This window comes from Sinocyclocheilus anshuiensis, unplaced genomic scaffold (assembly GCF_001515605.1).
Source record: "Sinocyclocheilus anshuiensis isolate Anshui unplaced genomic scaffold, SAMN03320099.WGS_v1.1 scaffold1430, whole genome shotgun sequence".
In the NCBI taxonomy this organism is placed as follows: Eukaryota; Metazoa; Chordata; class Actinopteri; order Cypriniformes; family Cyprinidae; genus Sinocyclocheilus; species Sinocyclocheilus anshuiensis.
Window position 1 is genome coordinate 505,978 of NW_015555721.1, and position 18,524 is coordinate 524,501.

The window sequence follows — 18,524 nt, forward strand, 5'->3', positions numbered from 1 at the left end:
TAATGTGTTTTTTGAACATTAAAGCATGTCAACATATTCTGTTACACCAAATACACAAAATAATGATCTTTAAAATAGCATCATATGACCCCTTTAAGAGGTCTCCCATCTAGGTAGAGACCAGGCTCAACCCTGCTTAGCTTCAGTGGGAAACCATGCAAGAGTTTAAAGTTGACAGCTGCTGGCGTTAGTGAGGATGCAGAGCAGTAGTGGGTTTGCTGGCCACTCTTGTTCATGCTCGGGGTTCTGGTGGAGAGATTTATGCTGCTCGTCCTGGGCCTTTTCATTTGTCTAATTCCCCATTTGGAAGTCGGACCAATGGCTGGCAGAGCACATCCTGTCCGACCTGCCTGCACATCCTTGATCTCAAAGGCGACTGAAGCTTTGTGCACGCCACTGCCCTTTTTTGACCACCGTCCAAGAGCAGCATCACCGCTTCTGATATTTATTAGTCTCTCAACAGCCAAAATCTACTATGAGGCCAGTTTCATTGCCAAGCTAACTTTAGAAAGGAGGCCTAATAGGTTCGCGAACATTATCTCACATCTGATCAAATGGGTGTATAATAGGCCTTTTAGCTGGTGGGCAAGACGAACTGACTTGGACTGGACCAATCATAATTCAGAGTATGGGCTTTCACTGCACAGCTTTCCTTAGGCTGGATGTGCCCCGAAAGTAGTGATACTCTCCGGGCAGCTGCTCGTATCTGGCATGCTCTGTTCCAGTGCCATGCAAACACTCTGTCCTAGCCAAATCTGGCTGGATCATGCTGCCACCAGTTGCTTATTCGAATTCGACATTATTTCACAAGCCCACAATAGTCCAAGATAAAAATTCATGTTTTTACCAGCTGTAAATAAAATAACACCCATTCATATGATCCAGGGGTAGCTTTGCTTGACCCCGTGTGACTAATAACTCCTACAAGGGGAGCAGAAATTACATCTGACTGCAGCTTTACTGAAATTCTTCATTTTATCTCATGTTTCCCTTTTAATAAAATCTTGGGACTGCGGCAGCCAATTCTTACCTAGCATATTATTAAACGACTGCATTTAAGTGAATTCCAAAGTACAACCGAGAATTTCTAGTGAACAGCAGGTCTGAAGCACATTATTTCACTTCTCTCCAGCTGGGCGGCTTTCCACTGTGAGCGGCTTCTCTATTTCTCAAAGGCCTGCACGTTTAAACTGTCTTATTAAACAATTGTGGCCATTTGCTTTTGATGCACGTCTCCGGTGTATTTACAAAACAAAAGTGAAAAAACGGGCCGCGAACAGATTTTGATCAACTTATGAGGGTTTTGTCTCACAGTCGCAACCAATTAGCACCTCTCCCCCGCAGAGAGTTTGATATAACAGGGCTAAATATTGAGTAAACAGACAACCCCCTCATTTGACAAGCTAAAAGTGATGGTTTTGCATCTCTCAACGTCTCTGGGGGCTGGTAAAGTGTGGCCACCGAGCCTCCCATATCATCCCTTTTTAAAAAAAAAAAAATAATTATAATTTCATTGATGGATGGCTTCAGATGGAAGCACTTTGCCTTCCAGCTGAAAGGAGCTATCCGATGCTCTCATGACAGCTCTGTGATGCCATTAAAGCAAGGAATGATCAGACACATCCAGTGGGCCCCTTGAGCTGCATATCTAAGCTAACGTGTTTGCCTCTAACGCACTAGCTAATTACATTTGATGAAGATGTTGATTGCGAGCAGATTTGTGGCTAATGTCTGTCATTGTGTGGCTGCGGAATCGGCGCTCGTCGCTGTCAACGTATACAGTACGTGATTCACACTTGAGCGTGTAGATTTAAAATGTCAGTCTGTGTAATAATGTTTTAAAATAAACGAATTAAAGTTTCTTTAAGATGCCTGCGTGTTAGCGCCTAGCGGTAGCCCTCGCTTTGAACGGCGCTAATGATAGCAGTCAATAGATGTCCGATCCCGACTGCGAGCAGCCACTCAAAACTAATTAAGAAGATGAGACACTAATAAACGTACATCTGTTGCTACAGACTGAATAGGTTTGCCTATAAATAATACAATGCGCTATGAAGCGAGGAAAAAAAAAACAAAAATGCCATTTGCGTCCAGTGTAGCAATAAAGGTGTGCGAGCTGATTCAAGTTAATGATTATTGAGTGAATCATCGCAGAGAGCTGAGAACAAAACGAGCTTTTAATTTATTAAACTGTTATTGTTGCTAATCTGCATTCTGCTTTAAACTCTACGTTTCCCAGAGTCTAATTAAACCCAGTTCCATCCAGTTTTATGGCCTAAATAGAATTTGATCCTCTGTTTGTCCTTATTTAAGAACACAATGCACATCAGAGAGCATTTACACATACATATGCACAAAGATGCACAGATGTGTGAAGTGTGCTAAGTGTGCAAGGGATGTAACCCCATCATAAAAGGGGATCATCAAGGTCGAGTAGGTGCCCATCTGTATCACTGGTTGTCAGGGCCCCAGGGCATTATGGGTACTTAACAAACACAAGTTGTGAGAGAACAAGTGCATCTGTCTCATTTAAACATGTTGCATATTTCATGGTTGCACGAGTGTGTTCATGTGTGTTAGTTTGAAGGTTTGTGTGTGTATGGCTACATGTTTGAGTCCATGCATGTGAAACGTTCCTTTGCATCCCATGTGAAGTAGTCCTAGCAGGATAGAGAAAGACCAGAAGAATTCATCCATTTTTTATGTCTACATTTCTAGATCAGGGAGATGGGTGGTGCCATTTTTTCTCTTCTCCATTTAATATTTAATGCAAACACTTACAACAAATTGTCCCCTTGGGCCAATTATAAGAAGTTTGTGGTGAAGAAATAGAAATATACATTCCTACGCATGCCTACAGGACTGTCATATCTTTTACTGATGCGTTTCGCATTTACATATCCTAATGTATACTGAACAAAATTATAAACGCAACACTTTTGTTTTTGCCCCCATTTTTCATGAGCTGAACTCAAAGATCTAAGACTTTTTCTATGTACACAAAAGGCCTATTTCTCTCAAATATTGTTCACAAATCTGTCTAAATCTGTGTTAGTGAGCACTTCTCCTTTGCCGAGATAATCCATCCACCTCACAGGTGTGGCATATCAAGATGCTGATTAGACAGCATGATTATTGCACAGGTGTGCCTTAGGCTGGCCACAATAAAAGGCCACTCTAAAATGTGCAGTTTTATCACACAGCACAATGCCACAGATGTCGCAAGTTTTGAGGGAGCGTGCAATTGGCATGCTGACTGCAGGAATGTCCACCAGAGCTGTTGCCCGTGAATTGAATGTTCATTTCTCTACCATAAGCCGTCTCCAAAGGCGTTTCAGAGAATTTGGCGTTTCATCAGTGAGTTCATCAGTGTATGTCTGGAACAGCAGCACTGGCAAATTTGCAAACTGTGCACACATCTTGTACCGTATCATTTCCTTTCCTCTAATATTAAAATCAGTCGCAGACTGCTTAACATACTGCTTTATAGAGCACACAGGTTACATCTAATCAAATGCATCATCTCCAGTCTATAATTATGCCGCATAGTGGGAAGTCACATGCTCTTGGGTTTTATATGAATTTATTTTTTACTTATAATAGCATTAACATGATATTAAAATAGCATGTGATAAAAACAGAATATAATGGAAATAGTTCTAAAAGTATAAAATGAAAAATTATATCATTTTCAGTTCTAGACACCACTGACAATAAAATAAAATAAAACACAGCAGAGCTGTGCTAACACAGTTTCAAGAAAATGCCTTAATTATTTATTATGCAGAAGTTAACAAATTTATGGAAGACCAGGGAGTGTTGTAACACATTGTTTCAGAGTCTGTAACAGTATTTTTTTTATAACTTTGGCATAATTATATTAATTCTGCTACAAATCAAGGTATTTCAGAAATGTAGAAAATGATAATCTGTGTAAATTAGTGTCAAAGAGTACTGCTGTTACACCCTACCTAAATAGCTGATTGTATCAACAGAAAACATGGACATTATAAATTTGGTGCATGAATGTATTGCGGTAATCGAATTTACTTGTTCAGATTAATTAATTCCTAACCTCTAACCCATTCATCTCACCACCTAATCTAATTCAAATAAACATGTAAGGCCTAATACAAAATAGCAAATCAAATCAAATCAAAACAAAGGCTTGTGTCTCTAACATCATAATAGACCATGTGCAGTAGCTGTCTCACAAGTGTGGCAAATGCAGTAGAAGAACAATTGACTTTTTTTTTTTACTGTACAATCGTCCCCATTTGCTCAGTCAGATGACACCAGTTCTGTAATTTAACAGCCATTTGCATCATTCTGCTACAAATTATAATAAAAATCTTACTTTACCTGTTATCTTACATCCAAACCTTTATATTTTAAAACATACTGTAGATGTAACCTACAACATGTTAGTATGTTAGTGATGTCACTCTGTAGCACATTCCCAATTGGTTAAATTGATGGTGTTACAACTCACCCCGTGTTACGACACTCTCCAGCCTCTCCTACTATTTATTGCAGCATAAAAACGCAAACTGAATATTGACCAACTGCACTGCTAGTTAAGCCAGCTTTTATAAAGTTGTGGCACGGGTAATAATTCACTGAAAACAGAGTGCGTCTGCGGAAATGTCCGAGGCGACTTCAGCCAACATAAACGCCATTGGTTGAGCGCTGTCCATGGTCCTGACCAATCTGGCCATAGTTTTTCATTGCGTGAATCCTAAGTAAACGCGTACTTTACACAATTCAAAGAGTTCAAATTGGCGATTGATAATTAACAGCTGACACCTAAACGACAACGACTAATAGAAGAGTATTTTTGGCGAGTCTATGAAAATTTCACACTCAAGTAGCCGTGTGAAATTTTCGCATGTCTGATTTTGCCTGAATATTTCTAGGTCAGGTAATGCGCCGTCCTTTACTTCAATTCACATCTGTCACTTCAGCTCTAATCAGCCAGCGTGAGGAAATCTCACATTCGAGGCGAATAAACTAAAAGAGCTCTTACAAGTGCTTCTGTGACAATACGAACAGTGCTCCAACAAACACAAGTCCGGTTGTGATGAAACGTTCGGGGTTGAGGACTGTGATTCATCGCGAAACTTTTCAGCTGTCGTCCTCTTAATCGAGTTCCCAGATTCTTAGAAAATCTTCCCTGCGTCTGCGTCTGTGATTTATTCAAACAACTCAACAGTGATTCAACCACTAACCTCCAATGAGCTAATTATAGTGCTCAGCACTTGTTTAGAAACTGATAATCAAAGAAGCCACTGTGCATCTCGCAACAATGCGTATTTACAGCACAGGTTGTGATGGTGAGCAGTATTTCGCATGCTACGAAGGCATCTTACCTCGCAGGGTATAGTAGATAACATCAGCAGCAGGAACATGGCACTGAAGAGATGCATTCCTCTCGAAATGACAGCGTACCCGACCACCACCAGCACTAGGACACTTTCGTTTTCAGAGCTCGCCTGCCTTCCTTAAGCTCCGCGCAGGATTCTGTCAATGTTCTGTCGAGCAAGCGCGACGATCCACATCACAGGCGGCACTCGCTGGGGTTTATTCCGCTCACGGAGGCAGATTACCCCGACTGTGCCACGGCACAACGAGCCGCCTTGTGTTTTATGATTAGTCTCCTATCTTTCGCTTGTGACCGCCACCAAGAGGTCAGCGTTGTAAACGGGCACGGGAAATGAAGGCGAGCCGTTCCCTTCTCAGCAGGCTTTTTGAAGTGGGATCGACTGCCTGAGCTCGAGTTGCAGAGGTTGGAAGGTGACTATTGTGCTTGCGATGCTCCGACGCTAGGAGCAGCACACATTGACGCTCTGGGAGCGGAATCAAAGAGATGCCCTGCTAGAGATGCAGCCCAGCCGCTCCAGTGTGTGTGTGTGTGTGTGTGTGTGTGTGAGGGTGAAAGAGGAGGCTTTGTATTGACAGCCCCAGTCTGTTGCACAAACAATGGATTTTTGAGATGAGATGAAATGGCATGCATATCCCCAGGAGAGCTGTGACATTAGGATACGGGCGGTTTGATGATTGGATTCGACTTTGAGCAGCGTATTAGCGGCGCTTTGCATGTGAAAGAGAGTTGCTGACAGTTCGGCGTCTCTAAATAAGGGATAATCTACGTAGTCAGCCGGTCATTATTGCAAAAGAACTCCGACGGGCTGATCAAGAGGTGTCTTGTATCACCCTGAAGGGGGTTATTTTGTGATCATGACCAGCTTACTGCACATTATCCCAGTTATTACAGGGCTACTTAACAAATAAATAAATAAACAAACATAAAATATTAATTCGAGAGAAGTTGTTTTGTTTAGTTGTGGAGGCTGTGGACAGACTGCTACAATATTTAAGAAATGTAGGTTTCCCAGATGAGCATACAGTGTAGCCATGGGAAATGGACAATATTCAAAAATAGCTGATCATTTTTATGAAAAAAGCACTTTCAATTATGATTGTGTATGAGATTGATCAGTGAAGCCTTGTAGAGCGAAGGTTTTCAAAGTAAGGTTCAGGGACGAGTGCTGGGGGCTATGGCTGGAAAATAGTGTACACAAATGAGAATAAATAATAATAATATAAAAAATTACATGAGGTGCTTTCTAAACTCTTGGAAATCATGAGATTAATTTCAAGATGATGTTTCACACAAATAGTAATGTTTAAAAAACTTTTTTTTTTTGGAAAGACATTTCTACTTTTATTCAGCAAGGATGCATTAAATTGATCAAAAGTGTCAGTTTAAAGATTTATAATTATTTATATAGATTTATATTTCAAATAAATGCTGTTCTTTTTAACTTTTGAACTAATCAAAGAATCCTGAAAAAAAGGTTTCCACAAAAATATTAAACAGTACAACTGTTCTTTATCTGAAAATTCAGCTTTGCCATCACAGGAATTAATTACATTATAAAATATTTTACTGTAGTTTTTATTGATTTTTGATCAACTAGATGCATTTAAAAACATAAAAAGATCTTACTATTTATTTTTTTTTTAATTGTAAATATGTAAAATATTTTAATTTGTAAATGTGTCTTTATATGTGACCCTGGAGCACAAAACCAGTCATATGTAGCACGGGTATATTTGTAGTAATAGCCAAAAATACACTGCATGGGTCAAAATTATCAATTTTTCTTTTATGCCAAAAATCATTAGGATATTAAGTAAAGATCATGTTCCATGAAGATATTTTGTAAATTTCCTACCGTAAATATATCAAAACTTAATTTTTGATTAGTAATATGCGTTGCTAAGGACTTCATTTGGACAACTTTAAAGGCGATTTTCTCAATATTTAGATTTTTTTGCACCCTCAGATTCCAGATTTTCAAATAGTTGTATCTCAGCCAAATATTGTCCTATCCTAACAAACCATACATCAATGGAAAGCTGATTTAAATAAAAATGTATAAATCTCAATTTAAAAAAAATACCCTTATGACTGGTTTTGTGGTCCAGGGTCACGTATATGAAAACAAATATCTGCCTATATATTATGAAAGAGATCCATTACAATGAGATCATCATATTTGGGGGTCCATGCATGGCATTAAAAACTTTGTAAAATGTTATGGTGTTATAAATGTAATAACATTAAAACATCAATGTATCAATACCATTATGATATTTTAGCATGACATACTGGTAAACTGGTGAGTTTTGCACATGCAATCATAATTTTCTTCAGGAAATATATAAATATATATACACACATGACTACTGCATTTATGTTTAGTGGTGCTGGATAGGGTGCAGAACTAACAGCATCTTTACCATACTGTACGATGTATATTTTTTTATATCAGTTGCATCAATGTTACACACTGCAGTGCTGTTACTGTTTCTTCACAGTAAGACGAAGCGTCCCTCTGTGGGAAAAATACATATCAATAAATAAGAATAAAAAATGTTGAGAGACAGGAGGAGAAGCAGAACCTCTGGATGTTTGTGGAGTGTGTGGTAGGGCTCTGATCGTCCTGGGTTTGATGGGGGGGATTATAGTTTTTGCCCGCAAGCAATATGAATGTGCAATAATAAACAAAGACGCCTGAACGCACACTCCTGCATCAAACTCCAGTGCAAATGCCTGCCACTCCCAGTGCATTATTTATGAATTATGAAGAAATATGAGCAAATATATAATGGCCATAGTAGGCCTATACTTGTTGATTGCTCTTGTTTAAAAGCAATCAAGGTTCATGTGAAGGTCGCAGGCCTTTACGATAAATCTTTGACATTTAATATTTAGTGTTGTAATAGGAAATGCCAGTTTGGAGAAACTGCAATGCAGAGATTGGAGTTTCTTAACTTTTGTTGAGTAGTGATATAAGTGCATATTATTTAAGAAGCTGCTTTTTCTTGGTTTTCAGTGTCAGTTTTCATTGATGCATATCACATAACACAAATGAGATTGCTAAATCCATCTGCATCGTTAAATATGCATGAGAAAAGCGACTTTATTTTACAGACACACACAGTGGGTAGAAAAAGTTCTGTGTTTTCTGAGGCGCAGAGCCAAATCAGGAGTTATCTCTCTCTCTCTCTCTCTCTGTTTTTGCACACTTGGCTGCACACTATGAAGAGGACATTGAGCTAAAGCATCTATATTTTCACCACTATCTCTCTCTGTCTCCTTAACAGTGGCAGATAGTCTTTTTGTATACTGAAGGCTGCAGGACACAATGTCTAGAGCTTAGTGTGTGTTTGTGTGTGTGTGTGTGTGTGTGTGTGTGTGTGTGATTTTGCACATATTCAGGAGGAAGCTTCAGAGAAATCTGTACTGAGCAGTTATTGTTCCTACCAGCAAAATAGCAACCCTTGAAAGCCTAAAGCTTAATTATTTTCCAAATTACCCACATGAAGTGGAAATGCTTATTGTGGGAACTAGTTATCCAACAACAGGCTGCACTCTAAAAATGCTGGGTTGTTTCAACCCAACTTTGGGTCAAATATGGACTAACCCAACCATTGGGTTAAATTTTTACATTAAATTTAGAGTGTGCCTTCAGAGGGTAATGCAGTGGTTTCAAAGGGAGGAGTGAACAGTGGAAACAGGAACAGATCGATACCTGTTCATTTCAAAATTTCTGCGCATTGATTTTGGTCCCATCCTGATATGGTAGAAAGACGCACTGGAGTCTGAAAGATGTCTGAGCTGCTGTGTAGTCCTCATGTGAAAGCAGCTTAACTGTGTGTCAGTACCATCAGCATTCTTCCGGTCACTTCCACTTTCCCAAGCAAATGTCAAACACTGTCAGTAAAGCCCAGCCTGTGGCTATATTTCAGCGTACTAAGGGCATACTGTAGCACATTTATGGAAGCCTGTTTCTGTCACATAAAAAAAACATGCTTTGGTAATTCAAAATTATGACAAAATTGATTAAATGAAAAAAATATGACATGAAAAGTAACAATAGTGACAAACAGTTACAAATCATATTTCTTATAAAAAGTTACAATTATTACAATAATAATTATTACATTATTTTGACATGTATCTCATAATTATGACTTGCTATTTCATAATTTTGACTTTTCAATCTCATAATAATGAGATTATTACCACTGCATGATTTTTTACTTTTGTGATGTAAATGGGCCACCATACTGTACCTAAAGTATTAACAAAGAACCAGAGACAATTTCTTTTGTGCAGTTAAAAAAAAAGCAAGTGCAAGTGTAGCAAGTGTCCCATCACACAAATATGCCAGCATCCAAAGAGAAACAAAACAAAACAAAACAAGTGCCCAAATATGGAAACTGCCACAAACTCCAAATGTTCAAACTGCACTTCAGTGCTGGTGTATGAGATCTCATAAATATGCCAGCATATAGGGATAAATCAAATGAAAGTAAAGTAAAGCAAATAATTTAAAATAATATAACTTAAATATAACTTTAAAATATAGTAAAAAATAATTACAAAATGTAAAATAAAAAAATGAAATAAAATAGAATAAACTATGATGTTGAGCCAGTAGCAAGGTTTCGCATATCGAAGCTGTGAGGGAAATTTTCAAACCCCACTTTGGTGCAGGTGTATAACATCACAAAGATTTTATAAATTCAATTAATTATGCAATAATATTACTTAACTAATAACTAAAAAAATTATATAAAATAAAAATGCATCAATTAGTCAATGTTCCCACAACATTTTTTTTTAAAGGTTTCTAAAACATGCTAAATAACCTTCTCTGTTGGCAGCGGTGCACTTACAAAACAAATGCATTGTTTCTTTATACATCATCTTCCCAGCATCAGAAAACAGAAAGCTATAAGATCAGAAGCCGGTGATATCAAGTAGGATTTTCAAACATCCAACTCTGATGGGAATGTAGCATCAATCCAGCATAGCTCACAGTTATTTCCCTTGCAGCGTCACTATCTAGCTGATATTGAGACGACTGGTCATTCCTCAGTCCCATCTGCAAGCCACAGTACGGGCTGATGGAGATGCTTCTTTGGGGCATAAAAAGCCCTGGTCACGTCGTTCAGCCATTGCCCTCCTATGGGGCAAGAAGGATGAGGAGTGGTTTGTTGCCATAGCAATGTCCATTACGGTCCCAGTAGGAGAAGGTGTGAGAGGCAGATTGCTCGTCGGCCAGCGGCAGACAGAACCAAACACGGCGTTTCACACCCTCCCTTAGGCGGTTGCACATTTAGTACCTGCTCGTAACCAAGGCAACTGGGGCAAGGGCAAACAAAGTTCATAGAGAAGTATTGCGATGCGTTGTTTGTATGGCCATGAACTCAGATGAGTAAACAACACATATCTGCACTTAGATAAGGCTTGTTGTGAGTTCACTGCTGCTCGCTGATTGATTGTTTAAGGAAAGACTCTGGACTCCGCCAGATTGTTCCGTTCATCAGTACAATCACAGCGCTTCAATCTAGAGCCATGATTTCTGAACACCACAGGCACATATTCAGTCTAGAGATGAGACATTTGTTGGGCCGCGCTCGATAGCCCGTATTTGTGTCTAATTGGATGCAGAAAGAAGCATAATGGGATTCGAGAAAATGCATAACTCCCAGTTTTCTCTGCCAACCGAAACCTGCAGTTATTTGCTGTCGGCAATTCTCCCTGTTGTTTTTTTTTCTGCTCCATTGAAACAGAAGACACTTCATGTTTTTTCCCCATTAATTTTAATTTCAGAATGGGCTTCCTGTGTTTTCAACAACCCAGAGAATGTCGTTTTAATGTGTGCTGTTGTTGGAGGTCTTTAGACGGTCGCCCTCCTTGTCAAAGTTACGATGGCGGCGATCGCGGCCCTTGTTTCTCAAACGTGGGGTAACAGTAATAGTCATCTGAAGATGTATGGTCTTAAAGGGCATTGTGCTGTGAAATTACATGCTTTTCTTTCTTTTTTAAGGGAATTGTTCATGCAAATATGACAACTGATTCTGTAAAGGGCTATTAGAGTTGGCATAGCAACGGCATTTGTAAACCAAGGGCCGTAGAGCCATTAACAGACTCTCCAGATTATGACATCACTCCCTCTCTGGCGTCGCAGGACCTGATTCACAGGCACAAGGGGTAAACAACAGAAATTTCCTGGCTTCCTCTCTCAGCTTTGCCTGGAAGTGAAGCCTCGTCCTTAGAGGTTAGTCGAAATCGGGTATGTTTTTCCATGAGTCTATGGGTATGAGCAGAGAGAAAGGGGCTGGGGGATAAAAGAATGGTTTTACATAATTAAGCAGATAGTAGCGATTACAGGAGCTTAGCCGCAGAGCACTGAACTCCACGCACTTGGGCTCATTATGAAGTTAAATACTCAAAACTGTCACTAATGGCTTAATTACAGCTCTGCTATGGAACAATCGCTTCAAAACCCATCGGCGCAAACCGCAAACCTGCCCCGAAACGCATGGCATCAGCCCGGAAAGAAGCCGAATTTCCCTCTTTTCCTGCATTTCTTATACCCCAGAGATAAAGGGGGAGTAATTAAACAGCCATTATGATGCACTTCCCCTGCTGGCTGACAGCGCTGCACTCTAATGGAGGAATTCCTCTGCTCTCACTGTCAGCTGTTCTCTGCAGAGTCCGGGAGGAATGGAACACTTGAGGGCGTTACATAATCAGGATGCAAAAAAGGCAGGGGAGAGTGGGGTAAACTGTGCCACTTTTTACTCCAGGCAACGAGAAACAAGATGGTAGGTAAAATAATATGCTGAAAGGGATAGTTCACCCTCACTTACCCTCATGTCGTTCCAAACCCGTAAGACTTTGGTTAATCTTCAAAACACAAAGTGTGACATTTTTCATGAAACCTTTCTAGTTCTCCATTGAAGGGCTAGGTAATCAAAACTTTAAAGCTCCAAAAATGTTCTAAAGGCAGTGTAAACCAAATCCATATGAATTGAGTGGTTTAATTCAAGTCTTGTGAAGAGATACGATCGCTTTATATGATGAACTGATTTAATTTAGGCTTTGATTAGGCAGTCTGCTGTCAACTGAAATTGGTTTTCAACTATTCTAAAACTTCTAATCAATACAAGTTTGCTCAGTTCATGGGATGATTAGGAGTTATTATGCGTTCCTGGATAAAAACTTGTAGTGGAGCGGAGAAGAAAAAAAGAGAAGTGTATCAAGAAAATTATTATTATATTATTTTGTCCATTAAAGGGATCGTTCACCCAAAAATCATTAACTCATCTTCATCTTTCATCTGTGGAACACAAAATAAGTTTTTTTTTTTTGGCCATACAATGTTTTGGGAACACTGACACATGCTACTTTTTAGTGTTTAGTGAACCTAAAGTTCATTTCATGCAGACACAAACTGTGTTTGTGATGACTGATAGTTGCAGAACAGCGCATCTTACACCATTCACGACTCACCCTGGAGTGCTTTATTCCTTCCTGCAGACTGTTCATCATTTGCACTGAGGTTGTTTTAGTCTGATCTGCATTGTGACAAACATTTGACTGCATCACAAAAAAAGCCTGTGCTGAAATAAGTCAGGTGAGGTTATATGCAGTCATTGACTATATTTAAAGTATACATTTAGCCAGTATGTTCCCTGGGATTTGAACCCATGATTGTAATGTTGCTAGCACCACAGCATGGAATGGTATGCCAAGTGTGACAACATCAAATCAGTTGTTCCTGACTATATATATATATATATATATATATATATACATTAATATTTACACAGCCAATACTAAACTATAATCTCAGACATCTCTATTCAAGATACCTCAAAACATTCAGTTTAAAGAGCAGCTTGATTTGGCTGGTTCTGTATCACAACAAGCCAAGATGACAAGTTGACGTGCGAGCACCGTAAAACATTAACCAACAGCACTAACCTTAACCCTTGTGCGTCAATTAAAAAAAGTTACACATAGGTCCATAGTGGACAAAAATGTCCATGTCAAAAAAACTGTCATAAAAATTTGAAGCTTGGGAGCACAGAGTTAAGTAAAGAAAAGACCCATGGCAGATTATTGTTGAAGTAAAAAAGTTTAAAAAGTGAAACCAAAAAAGAAGTTCTAGACGTTTAGGTTTATGAAAATGATTTATGAACGATGTTTTATATAAAATATATATTTTATGAAACATGTTGAACTCTATACCTGCTAGAAAATCAAAGCCATAAATCTAAACAAGTTGTATTCCAAATTTGAGGTTGATATCTCAAAAAATAAGCTTTCAGTGAGATTTTGTTTGGGCGCAGTACTAAATTTTCCCCATTAGATGCCAGCAAAACTCTGCTGGTGCACACAGTGGTTGGATTTGTGATTTGGAGTAGAGTTTTTCTCTCTCAAATATTACAAGAACACACACGCACACACACACAATTTTTTTTTTTATGACACACATACAAACCACACTCTGACATCCATACCAACACACCCACACAATTATAGCTGCATTATTTATCCAATTGGCTCTATAATATGCAGAAGCAGAAAACAGAAATAAAGCGAGTATTTTCTTTATAGGTCAAACCTGAAAAAAGGGCACCATCTGGTAAAAAATAGTAAAAAATGTAATTTGAAAGCCTTGCCAATAGAATGAAAGCCTATCAACAAAAATTGCATAATTTTACAGTTAAATGGCACTGCGATTAAAAATAGCAGTTTTAATGGGTTTCAATGGGGACATTTTTGTCCTTAAGGTCCTGAGAGGAACAATTTTTTGTACCTAGTGCAAAACAGATTTATTAAAGGAAATGGAAGTGAAATAGTAAAATTCCAATAAAAATACATACCTGTGCCAACATTTATGCAGTTGGCAATAACACAGGCAAAATGATCAAAAAAACAAAACTGAAAAGGACAACAATGTCCAAAAGGTTGCACAAGGGTTAAAAGACCAATTTGCTCACACTTTGAATTGTGATACCTCTGACGTCTGATTGGCCATCCCAAATTTTCAGTGGCTGCTGGCAGTTTGATAAATGACATTTAATTTCACCTCTTGAGAAAGAAGTATTAATTTTGACATACACTCCACATTGTTAATTTATAAACACTGAATATTAAGAAAATATTAACGTTGGTTGCAAGAAACAGAAGAATAAGTTCAAAGGTAGTCGCAGATTGCAGGAGAAGTGCATTATATTTGTCTCACATTGTTGTTAATCTACATAATGGCTTCACCCTAGGCTGGAAGAGCATGTATCAGTAATACATCTGTCTTTCTGTGGACTGAATAAAGTCTATGCTTCATAGAGAGATATAATAATATACTGTAGATTGCTCTTTTCGTTCACACTGTTTTTACAGCAAAACTCATTGATGCCACTTTTTCCATTCTTGAAGCAAACTTTTTGCCTGTGAGGTGATTAGATTGAGTGATTAGATGTTGGATTGTTGCCTTGAACGTGAGAACATGATGGTGATGTGCTTCTCATTCGCTGTGCATCATATTTGAAATACAGTAAGCGGTTAACCATCAGGTTTATATAGGTTTCCTGAACAACTTCTACGAAAGTTGAGTCACTGTATAAATTAATGTTAGACGTTGTGTTTCATTACAGTTAATCAGATGAGAAAGACAAGACTGTTCCTAATTTAGCCTAACATACACTTCTGTGCTAGTAATACAGGTAGTGCAGTCATAGTATCATGAGTAAAATTGGACCACATTTGCCACATTAAACTCACGGTTATGTGAACTATCACTTCTACCTCTGCTGTACCGCTGTGTCAGAGTCTCTAACTGTGTTTCCGCATCTATTTGTTCACATAGTTTTTAACTATGCCGTATATTTGTGTTTTGTCATGTTATAATGTCACGCCCATTACAACGTGTCCATATGGGGCATGTTGTCACATTTTACTTCCATTCTTTCAGGGTAAATAAAAAAAAGTATACTCTGTATTAATGAAACAAGACCACATATTTGTACTAGACATGTAGAAAAAAAAAAAATAATTACTCTGAACCTCAAGTGAATTTACACACACACACACAAATGAGAGAAAGCTAAAAAAGTGTTAGGTTGTGCTCCACTCTGCCCTATACACTAATTTTCCTTGGACCCCCTGAAGCAGCCTGGGCCACCCCATGTATAAAACTCTAGTTCTGCCTCTGCTTCTAATGATGCACATAAATACAAATGGTTTTGATTATAAGATGGCAGGTTAAAGTTGCTGACTACAGTACTGTTCAAAAGCCTAGAGTCTGGACATTTTGATCCTTTTATTCAGCAAGGATGCATTACATTGATCAAAAGTGACAATAAATGCTGCTCTTTTGAACTTTCCATTTATCAGAGACTCTTAAAAAAATTTATCACAGTTTCCACAAAAATAGTAAGCAATTTTTTAACTGGAGTAATGGCTGCTGAAAATTCAGCTTTGACATCACAGGAATAAATTACATTTTAAAATATATTCAAATAGAAATTAGCTGATTTAAACTAATAATATTTAACAGTTGAACTATTTTTAATGCAAAGTTTTGCCATGAAGCTCTAGATGGTGCAGGTCAATAGGTTCTAACTTAGGCCATGTCCACACGTACATGGGTATTTTTATAAATAGAGTTTTTCCTTCTTCCGTTTTAAAAAAAATCTCCGTCCACATGACAACGCAAACTCATGCTATGAAGCACTGTCAAGAAAATCTTAACCCTGGCAGGCGTTTTCAAAAATGTTCGGTTTCAGTGAACTGGTGCTACGTTTGCGTGTGGACGAATGGCCTAATCGCGTAGAAAAAGCTGCGGTTTTAAAAATAACCGCGTTCGTGTGGACAGGGCCTTAATCTGATATAATCACATCGTTAATCACATGGCGCAGCTGATTGGTTTCTTTTCACATCAGCAGCCAATGAACATGCTGCTCTACTTTCAAATACACCTGTCTAGATCTGCTACGGGGTGATTTCATGTATGTTATATATAGGGGTTATATCATATATATGTGCAGCAGCAGTATTTCTTACATGCTCACAGCAGCATGTCTGTGGATGTATTAGCAGTAGCAAGTCTCGGTACTTGCAGCGTAGCAGATCTATTCCACCAAGACCAAACACATTAACATTGCCATGTTTATTACCATGCTAAACTCTCAGAGAGTTGTCATGACACAACTGTATTTTTTATCAAAATAAATGTAGCCTTGGTAAGCAATGCGGCCATGGTGAGTCTTTTTTGTAAAAACCAAAAAAATATTGTCAACCCCAAACTTTTTAATAGCGGTGTAATAAAACACAAGCTAATCTAAAAACAGAACAGTTATTCATTTACATGAAACATTGATATCTTAAATTGATCCATGTTAAATATATGTCAGTATTTGGAAATTTCTTAATCATAATGTCAAGCTCTGAGCAGATGAAACTTCAAAACCATAAAGTGAACAGATACGCCCTGCAGAACACTGCCATACATTAAAATAATGAGCAAACCAAGCCTTTAATCTGCTCACACACAACTTCAGCTTTTTAAGGGTTAATCACCTCCCCCCTGTAGTTCAATAATTGAATAAATTTGAATATAAATTAACAGTATATAAATCTACATGCAAGCATCAGCTTGATCCCTTCTGACAGTCATCTTTATGTGGAAATCATATGTAAAAATTCCATATCCTGCTGAACGCAATCATTAGCCCTGCACGCAGTCCCTTCATTCTCACTTCTGTTTTTCTTTTTCTTCCTCTCTGTGTTTAAGAGTGAATACTCAACAATCACCTCTGGCCAAGAAACCACAGTGGTCTGATTGAACTCTTGGCTCTGGCATCGCTCGCTCTCTCACTTTCTCTTTCTCGCCTGTCCTATATCTTTCTCTCAGCAGCCCTGCAGGTATCAGTGTGTAGAATGAAGCGTCAGCAAATCTTAGGGCTTGTTGTCTGGAGACCACTGCTGTCTGTTATTCCCTCTGGCATTACTGAACCAGTGCTCTCCTTCACCTGCAGCCGGACGATCAACATATTACGAAGCTAGGTGTTATCATTACATCTCTCACTCTCACATAGACACCAATACATATTCGTACACAGACCACACCTCCCCTCCCCTTAAGGGCTTCATTAGATAAAAGGAAAACAGCTCTTTTTCAGCGCTGCAGTGCAATTATTCAGGGTAGTCAAGCATGTCTGGGTGTGAGCTGCTCAAGAAACAATTCTTATTATCATCAATGTTGAAAACAGTTGTGCTGCTTAATATATTTGTAGAAGCTGATGCATTCTTTCAGAATTATTTGATGGATGCATTCATATGAAATAAATAACATTATAACTGTCAATCTCAGTTTTTATTGATTTAATGTGTACACTTGCAACATAAAAGTATTCTTTCTTTCAAAAGAAAAAAAAAAACTTTTGAACAATATTGTACATTTATAAATGTTCTAAGATAAAATATTGTCCATAAATCTATGCTTATTTGTTCCAGAGACTGTAACCCCTCACGTGGGCATATATGCAAAATAGGTGGGCTATTATTCTCACAGGTGGGACCCACAAGGATCTGCATCTGAAATGCTGTTGTCATGGAGACTAGTTAGTGTCATGTGCACAGGCCGGTGGGGACTGGTGTTGGGATCAATAGGCGATCTGAAGACAGAATGTTTTCTTTCATTCCAGCCCGTGTGCCAGCGTGGGGCTCTCTCTACTCCTCAATTGTGATGGAGGAACTAGGAAGAGACCATTTTAGCCCTTACAACAGCTGAACTAGGGGAGGGAAGACATGTGAGTGAGTGAGTGAGTGAGTGAGCTCTCCTGTTTTAGCAAAATTGGCTAAAATTGGTCCCCTTGAAGAGAAAGTCAAAGAGAGACGTGAAGGCACTAAAGTGTTTTTTTTCACCTCTTTCTCAGAGTGATATGTATTCACTGTAGACGGTTTCATAAACCGCTCATAGGAGCTTCAAAAGCCAACTGATTTATGCCTGTCAGCGTGTGTAGAATCTGCTATCTTTTGCTGCGTGTGATTGCATATGTGTGTGTGTGTGTGTGTGTGTGTGTGTGTGTCTGTGTGAGTGTCTGTGTGTGTGTGTGTGTGTGTGTGTGAGAGTGTGAGAGAATCTCGGAAG

General features: G+C 38.6%; 1 protein-coding gene across 1 annotated transcript in view; it reads right to left on the reverse strand.

The window, feature by feature from the left end:
• The window catches only part of LOC107672488 (noelin-2-like), a 74,965-nt gene extending 68,666 nt beyond the window's left edge, over nucleotides 1-6,299 (reverse strand). The window contains exon 1 of the mRNA XM_016465700.1: nucleotides 5,370-6,299. Within this exon, the coding sequence (XP_016321186.1) occupies nucleotides 5,370-5,426 (57 nt within the window). The 5' untranslated portion in view covers nucleotides 5,427-6,299. The remainder of the gene's footprint in view (nucleotides 1-5,369) is intronic.
• Between the last annotated feature and the right edge of the window lie 12,225 nt (nucleotides 6,300-18,524).